Below are 9,195 nucleotides of genomic sequence, written 5' to 3'. Positions count from 1 at the left end.
GGCGGGGGGCGTGGATGCTAGGCCAATTAATTTACGTACCCCTTCTTTGCCTTGAGAAAAGGGAACTGGGGTGCCGCTGGGCCTGGTCGCTTCCGGGGGCGGGAGACATCCGGGAGGGTAGTGGGGCCACAGTTTTAGTTTTCGGTTTTCCTGGATCTGAAGAGCTTAGAGGGCTGGGCCCCAAGGGGAAGATGGGAATATCCCTTGCTGCCCAGGGCCCTCCCTGTCCCCGAAGCCCCACTGCCTCCGCTGCCCGGGCCTGCACTGAATCTCCCTGTAGATCCAGTGGGCCTTGGAAAATTGGATTCTACTCACGAACCAGGCCTTGGGGAGCGGGGGTGGGGCGTATGACTGGGAAGGGGCCTAAATGTATGCAGTTCAGCTCTCTACTTGTGGGGAGACCTGATTTCCACAAGCCTAGGGGCCAAAGGTTGTCGAAGGAAGAATCCGATCTCAGCCTAATCCTTTCGAATGTACTGGCCCTGCTTTATTATTATTAGTAGTAGTAGTAGTAGTAGTATTTTAATTGTATGGTTATTGTCTTGTACTGTATATGACTTAAAATCGGTAGGTCATTACCTAGAAGTTGAGAATCCTTCCATAAACAGAGGCTTTGAAAGTAGGAGTTTATCGATAACAGAGATAATCTCAATAAGAGATTCCACACATTGGCAGGGGAGGAGGAAGAGCTGATGTGACAGCCAAGCCAAGAAACCTAATCGTAGTGCAGGAGTACAGAGGAAAGTGCATCAGCATTAATATTTAGTCATTGTAAAGGGCTTTGGGAAGTCGTTTCTTTGTGAGGTTTTTTCTTTCCCCCTATTTCTCAAGAAAAACTTTGGCATCGCCTTAAAAATAATTCTTTATTCTCCCCTTTCAGTTACCATGCCTTTAGGCGTTATTTCCTTTTTCCTTTTCTATCAACAGTGTTGATTTCAGGCCCTCATTCTTAAATAGATTGCCGGCTATTGCCAGCTAAGCTGGTCTTCCGTGTTCTTACTCACGTTCACCTTTTCTTTATCATGGTGTTCAAAGGATTTATCAACTATAACCCTGTCTTGCCTCGTCAGTTTTAGTTCTTTCCTCAAACTATTTCTCTGCTTTCCCCCCACCCAAGACCCACATTGTGTTTATATCCTCATCTTCCATCATGATGTTTTACCCTTCCCTTTGCTAATCCAAACAGTCACTTCTTCAAGTCTCCCGTCCACTACCTGATTAACCCTGCCGCGGAAGGATCTCTGTTCTACTTTCAAATTCCCTGACCACCTAATGTTATATACCCTTAGAGTGCATTATGTACAGAATGAAATAACATTTGTGAGAAGTCTTTGTAAAGAGCCCTTCAAAAGTAGGGGGTAGGTGAGGGACGGCGACTGGGAGTACATGCACATCCATATATAATTACAGTTGTGCATTTGTATAGAGATATTTGTACATGTTGCATATAGATTCATATGTATAATAGAGCACATGCAGGCACAGTTATGGAAACTTCTTAGACATAGCCAAACACCTTGTAGTACTGAGTTATTGGTCTTGCAGTCTAAGGACCATAATCTAAGGGGACATCTAGGTCAATTGGCATAACATGGTTCATAATGTTCTACATCCTAGTTTGGCCAGTAGTGTTTGGGGTCCTAAAAGCTTGCAAGCAGTCTTCTAAGTTACAGCTATTGATATCGTCCCATCTGGACCAAAGGAGAGGGAACGAAACTGGACTCAAGGAAGTAATTAGTCCACAGAACTACAGCCTCCTCTAGCTTGAGACCAGAAGAACTAGATGGTGCCTAGCTACCACTACCAACTTCTCTGACTAGGGACACAATAGAAGGGCTCATTTAGAATGGAAAAAATACACAACAAAACTCAAATTCATTTAAAAAAAAAAAAAAAAGACCAGATTTACTGGACTAGTAGAGACTTGAGGAACCCCCGAGATACCCTTTTAACCTGGAACTGAAACCACTCACAGCAGTCACCTTTCAGCCAAATAAAAGATTGGCCTGTAAAATAAACTCTAGCACTCATGAGGAATGTGCTCCTTAGAACAGTCAACTACTTGAGACCAAAGGGGCAACATTTGCCCAAAAGCAAAATGAGAAGGCAAGGAGGAAGGGCAGGGAAAATGGATAGACTGAAACCGGGAAGGCAGAGTAGAAATGGTGAGAGTCCTGAAATGGTGAGTCTGACTGGGGATAGCAACCAGTGCCATGGAACAATCAGTGTATAAATAGTTGAATTTAGTTTCCTAACTAAATGACCTAAAACACAGTAAAATGTTCCAAAAAAAAAAGTAGAGGGACATACATAGGTGTATTCACTTACAGTGACACTTTATAGTGCTCCTACAAATGTCCAAGAATAGCCACATAATCTTTCTGGATTTCTTTTCTGCAAAATGTGACTAATGCCCTACCTATTTATTGTTGAGGACCAATTGAGATACATGGAAAAAGCATTTTGAAAAGCATAAGGTGATGGGTTTTATGTAAATGCCGTTTCTTCCAATACTGTTCTCTAGATTGATTCCATTGTAGCTCACATAACAATGTGGATTTGAAAACCTCAATGTGAGAAGTGTTCTAATTTAAATTTTTAGATAGATTCATGCAAGCTAGTCTCTTAGCTGTTTTGTGTTTAAATATTTTATTTAAAATAAAATATTTCTTTGTAAAGATTGATCAATTATATTTCTTAATGCTTATTGGAATATAGTTCTGTCATGAAAAAGTATAAAGCATTAGATTCGTTATTTGATGCTTTGGCTTAAGTGAAAGGTGCCAGAAATCTTTGTATTCAAAAAGAAAAATCAACTGGGGGGCGGGGGATGTTAGTTGCTATATAACTAGGAAGAATAAAGCAAACTAAAGGAAAAGTGAATTAAAACAGTAACTTCATTTTATACACCTCAGGGTTGTAACGTTCTTTCCAGATGATGGAGAAGTTATATTTTCACTTCACTTTAAAAAAAAAGATGCTGTGTCGTTTAACAATTTGATGGAAAAGGCCTATAAAATTAAGGCTTTTTATCCCTTAAATTTTTATTGAGTGACAGGTGGATACTAGGCATAGAAGGGTGATGCTCACTTCAGGGAGGTATTTAAATGTGAATTGAGTCTAAATGAAAAGCAATTTGTCATGACTTGGAGGTTGGGGAATAACTTCTAGGTTGAAGTAGCTGGGTCTTGAATGATGTGGAGGGAGAGGCATAGCCCCATTTCAGGCTCAAGGAAACTACTTGAGCAAAGGCTGGAAACCCAAAATTTAAGGAAGGAATAGTTTAAGGTAACTGGGTTGTAGTGGGAGATGAAACTGGAAAAAAAAAAATTGGGGCCTATATCTTAGAAGGCGTTGAACATGTTCAAGGATTTGAATTTTGGTCTAGCAGCTAGGAGCCATTGTATAGTTTTGAAGAATTGGTTTTAGCCTAACATAAATAACCTGAAAGTACAACTCCTAGTTTTCTCTGTGGATTCTATATTTAGATTCTTGCACTTATTACTAGTCCTTCTACCAGCCCCAAGTTATATCTTTCCATTTGTTCACTTGGCCAAGAGGAGGCAGTTACAGGTTTATCAAAGACCTTCTGTTCTCACAAGTATTGTATTCATTCTTGTCCTTTCTTGTTTCATGCCTTTGTAGTTCTTTAGATTTTTGTATTGAATCTGGCAAGTATTTGCTTGGAGAATAGTACATTTTAAAGATGAAGTGATGACTTCATAAAGTCAAGTCTTTAAAATATGGACTTCATAGCACAGTTTTCTAACCCTACATTGTTCCAGCGTTTAGGCTGAGAGTTACCAGGTTCAGATATATGTGGAGCTGCTTTGAGTTCATTCAGTTCCTGGGCTGTACCTCCCTTTTTATGGCAGTATTATTATTGTTGTTGTTGTTGTTATATGCCGTCGAGTTAGACCCGACTCATAGTGACCCCTCCTTGGGCTTCTGAGGCGGTATCACTACGGAAGTAGATTGCCCTGTCTTCCTTCCGAGGAGTGGCTGGTGAATTTGAACCGCCAGCCTGCTGGTTAGCAGTCAAGTGCCTTAGGCACTACGCTCCCAGAGCAATGTTAGTATCTTTAATTTTGATCCTCACAGCTTTATTAAGTAGTCATTTAACATTTATATTGAAGAACTAGGCTAAAGATGGTGAATGATTCCCCAAGATCATGATAATACAGCTAATAAGTTGCAAGGTGGCATTATTAATACCTCTCCCATTTAAATAGTAATAATAGGGCTATAGCAAAGTATACACTAAAATAATGTGATTTTGGAGGAGAGGTGATGTAATTTTCTGGGCTTTATTTTTCATAAGGAGGAAACCAAAACCAAACTCACTGCCTTTAAGTCAGCTTAACTCATAGCAACCCCTCCTTGGGTTTCCAAGGCAGTTACCTTTATGGAAGTAGATTGCCAATCTTCCTTCTGAGGAGTGGTTGGTGGGTTTGAACTGCCAGCTTTCTGGTTAGCAGTCAAATGCCTTAGGCACTCCGCCACCAGAGTTCCCCATAAGGAGGAAAGTGAATATATATTATACCACAAAAATGGAAAATTTGGAAACCTCATCCTTCTATATTGTATGTTGTATCTAGGGATACACTCAAGGTGTGATTTGTGTGTTCTTGACTCCCTTTGGAGCTGTGGTGGCTCAGTGTATGAGGCATTTGGCTGCTGCCAAGGGGCAGGGAGGCCGCATCTTCTGACCTCCTCTAACCCACAAGAGGACAGAATCACTGTCAGTAGCCCAGGGCCTATCCCTGCGAGGCCAGATATGCTGCCTCCCTCCAGCCCTTTCATCAACCCTGACACCAACTGTTTCTCCCACAGCACCCACTACCTCTGTGCTGGGTTCGATAATTCAGTGCAGTGGCCACACACAACTCACAGATTATGAGGTTTGTTAGGGAAGCAACAGGCTACAGTTCAAGTTCAAGAATAACGCTCAGTCTCTCTCAGCCAGCCGTCTCTCAGCCAACAGTCTCTCTCCCAGCAGTGCGTGTCTCTTGGTGTCTCTTTCTCAGGAGTGCATTTCTCTCAGCAGCATGTCTTTCTCAGCCAGCAGTCAGAGAGACTTCTACAGCCTCTAGGATGGCTCCGTTTGAGTCTGGCAGAGTGGCAAACTGACCAATCCCAACATCAGAATTCTATATACCCGAGAGAGAGTGAACTTCCCAGAAAATTACTTTGTGCTGCTCCCAACAGAAATACCCTAGGTGGATAACTTTAACAATCAGGAGCTACTCAGTTGCTCACACCAAATTCCACCATGGAGTTTACAAAGACTTATGGCTAGAAAAGCCATACCAGGTAATTTACTACACTGCAGCTGGTAATCAGGTCAGTAGTTTAAACCCACCAGCTGCTCCATGGGAGGAAAATGGGGCAAGCTACTTCCATAAAGATTTACAACCTTAGAAAGCCAATGGGGGTCGCTATAAGTGGGTATCGACTCAATGACAGTGGGTTGGTGTTTTTTTTGTTGTTTGTTTGTTTGTTTTTTGGTTTCCACTTTCCTTAAACAATGTTAGCAAATTTATTTTGTTCATACCTTGACTTAGAAATCTGGATCCTTCCAAATACTGCCTCTTACAGGATCAAGAAATTATTTTCTAAGCCCTGGCCATCAATTCCAAGCAGCAAATCTCAGATCCTCCCCTGGTTGGTGTCCAGGCTATGAACATAATGGTTCTTGTTGTCCTTTGCCCCTGGAATGGACAAGAGCAGTTTCATTATCAGAAGGTCTATAGGTGGTAAGAAACTGACACCTAATGCCCCAATTTATGAAATTGTAAAACTTGAAGGACATTTAAAGTAGCTCCCTATTAGGTAAAGGGCAGTTTTTGCTGTAAACTGTATTAGTTAATCCAGCAAATGGCAGATCTGGTCTTCATTGCCATAGGAATATAAATAGTGCCTAAGGCACTTGACTGCTAACCAGAAGGCTGGAAGTTCAAACCCACCAGCCACTCCTTGGAAGGAAGGTTAGGCCATCTACTTCTGTAGTGATACCACCTCAGAAACCCAAGGACAGGTCGCTATGAGTCAGGTCCAACTTGACGGCACATAACAACAGCAACAATATGGGAGGCTTATGCCAAAATAGCTTCTTTCTCTGCATTGTTGGGAGCTCTGGTAGCATAGTTCCTAAGGCACTTGACTGCTAACCAGAAGGCTGGCAGTTCAAACCCACCAACCACTCCTCAGAAGGAAGGTTGGGCAATCCTACTTCCGTAGTGATACTGCCTCGGAAACCTAAGGGAGGGGTCGCTATGAGTCGGGGCCAACTCGACGGCACATAACAACAACAACAACTCTGCATTTTTGAAATAAAGGCATTAAGAGGGCACACTGTCTTGGGACTACAGGAGGAGTGTTTTATTCAGAATAAACATTTTTCTTGTTAATATTTATAACTAGAAGGAGGGAGAAGATTGAGACTTGCATAGTAGCATGAGTATCTGAAGTCTAGTCAAAAGACCTTTCTTCTCCCATTTCTGAAGGAGGCTTGAAGGAATGACAATAGGAATGCTCAAGTTTATTTCTTTTTTATTAGAGCAAATTTTCCAGAACATAAAGCAAGAATATAGTCGTTATCAGAGGTGGAGACATTTAGAGGTTGTTCTAAATCAGAGTGACGCTTGTGCTTCAGAAAGTCAGCCTCACTCCTCAGCACTCACAGCACCTAGTTCTCCAGGTAAGTATGTTTTGATGTGCAGAATCCATTTAAGAGTTTGTAAATGGTATTTAATAATGATTTCCTAACAAATGTTGTCTTAAATAATAAAGTTGGTGAAGTATATGCATTGTATTATCTGTTATACATACCTTTAAAATGGTAGAGTCTTGAAATTGGAAAAAAAAAAATCTTAGCTTGATTTGGTTGGACTTCTATCCAATGCAAGAGTACCTCTATAACTGCACTGTTTTAATACTGAAGCCACATGTGTCTATTTTAAAGGTATGGACACTGGGAAGAGGTACCTATGGGGAGGAAGTGGGAGGGGAGCTGTTGCATTGTGGTAAACTGTGGTCAATGTCATGAGACAAAGAGTATGTGAACTGCTGTATGGAAAGTGAATTTGCTCTGTAAATCTTCACCCAAATCACAATAAAAGCAAATAAAATTTTAAATTCAGTTTGTCTAGTCACCGTAGTCACATTTTAAGTGATCAGTAACCACATATGGCTGTCATTTTGGACAGTGCAGATACAGAACATTTCCATCATTGCGGAAAGTTTTGTTGAACAGCATTGCTCTATGACTTCATTGATACTTGGTCAGAGAGGATGTGCTCAAATATAGAATCTCAGGATTGGAGGGAATCTTCATGGTCTCACAGTTCAGTTACCAGTCTTGTCTGCCATATTTCTGTCAAATAGCCAACAGGCCAGTGCTCGAACATCTCCAGTGTTTGTTTCCTCACAGAGTACTCTACAGTTGTAAGAGCTAAAAGTTGTTTACCTAGATTCAAAATTGTCTTCTCATAACCTGAAGGTCCTGGCTCTTAGTCTTGCACATGAATGAGTCATTGGGCTTAGGGGCTTAAGACCACAGTCTTGGGGGACAGCTAAGGCAATTGGCATAACATAGTTCACAAGGACAGTGTTCTACACCCTACTGTGGTGAATAGCAGCTGGAGTCTTAAAAGCTAGTGAGTCCCCATCTAAGATGCAAATGTTGGTATCCCCCATCTGGAGGAAAGAAGAATGAAGAAAATCAAAGACTCAAGGAAACAGTTAGTTCAAAGGACTAATGGACCACACAGACTCTCCCTTGAGACCAGAAAAACTAGATGGTGCTTGGCTTCTACTACCAACCACTCTGATCAGGACCACAAAAGGTCCTTGTTAGAATGAGAAAAATACAGAACAAAATTCAGAATTATAAAATAGATCAGACTTACTGGCCTAACAGACTGGTGGGACCCCTGAGACTGTGACCCTTGGACACCCTTCAAACTTAGAACTGAACCCACCCTCTGGGATCGCTTTGCAGCCAAACAACAGACAGGCCTATAAACAGTGACACTCATGAGGAACTTAGTCCTGAGAATAATCAACCATATGAGACCAAAAGGGCAACATTTGCCCAAAACAAAGCTCAGAAGACAGGAAGGGACACGGAAGAAGGACAAATGGAAACGGGGAACCCAAGGAGGAAGCAGGAAGAGTCCTGTTACATTGAGGGAAGTGCAGCTAATGTTTACAAAACAAAATGAGTATAAATTTTTGAATGGAAAACTAATTTGCTCTGTAAACATTCATCCAAACCATAAAAAAACTTAACAGCTAGCAAATCTCTCCTTAATGTTCTCTTGAATTTCAGTGATAAATTTTGGGAGTAATTGAGTATGTTATGGGTAGAGAAGCAATCACAAATAATGACTGACTAGATGTTTTGGGCAGATTTTATATATAAGGAAAAAATACTACTTTTGTTAGTTTAAGTAGGAAATTATTTGTTTCAGGGTGGTAAATGGCATACAGACTGACTAAGGAGGTGAAAAAAAACAGATTCTAGGCTGAGCTTTAAGGAACACCTAGAACTAGCCTACCACCAGAGCTGTTGCTCCTGTCATGATCAGGAAGCCACCTGTAGAATCTACTGTTCCAGTTGCCAGCTCCAGAACCAAGCTGCAGCTCTTCTAGCCTTACCACTAAAATAGATGGTCTGGTGCCTTCCTATCTTCCCCCTTGTCTCACTTCTGAGTTTAGGTTTAGGTCTTTTGTGAGTGAATTGGATTGGCAAAATCCAGTCACACCTACAAAGGAGTCTGAAAAACTAGTTTTGATTTTTTCCAGACTCCTGGGAAAGGGGCCCTAGAAGCATGGTAGAATTGTTGTTTAGGTGATGCGATTCATAGTGTCCTCCGTGTAAGTTCTGATTTTAGTGTTAGATTTACCTGTTTCCTAGCATCCCCTGGATAATTTGGTTTCTGTCTTTACTATTTTATGAGTATGTCAGTCTTACCAACCTAGATTCAGAAGGGATCAAGGATGAGATGTGTGGTGCCTAAAGTCTTTCATTCATACTTCAAAAAGAAAGTTCCTTGTGCCTGAACTTTAACTTAATTTGTTACCTTAAGAGTCAATGACTTTTTGCTTGGTCACAGCCAGCTACCCAGAGGGACTGAGTAGTTGATCCTGCGGGCTTGGGACCATAGTCGCAGGGGACATCAAGCTCAATTG

At 41.3% G+C, this 9,195-nt stretch overlaps 1 protein-coding gene across 1 annotated transcript in view; it reads left to right on the top strand.

Moving 5' to 3' along the window:
- AKIRIN1 (akirin 1) overlaps positions 1-9,195 on the top strand; it is a 12,550-nt gene that overhangs the window by 325 nt on the left and 3,030 nt on the right. The window contains exon 2 of the mRNA XM_007947602.2: positions 6,560-6,700. Within this exon, the coding sequence (XP_007945793.2) occupies positions 6,560-6,700 (141 nt within the window). The remainder of the gene's footprint in view (positions 1-6,559; positions 6,701-9,195) is intronic.

This window comes from Orycteropus afer, unplaced genomic scaffold, assembly GCF_000298275.1.
Source record: "Orycteropus afer afer isolate SDZICR_OR568_19922 unplaced genomic scaffold, OryAfe1.0 scaffold00192, whole genome shotgun sequence".
Taxonomy (NCBI): Eukaryota; Metazoa; Chordata; class Mammalia; order Tubulidentata; family Orycteropodidae; genus Orycteropus; species Orycteropus afer.
Note: the sequence above shows the minus strand (reverse complement) of the source record. Positions and strands in the feature narration are given on the sequence as shown.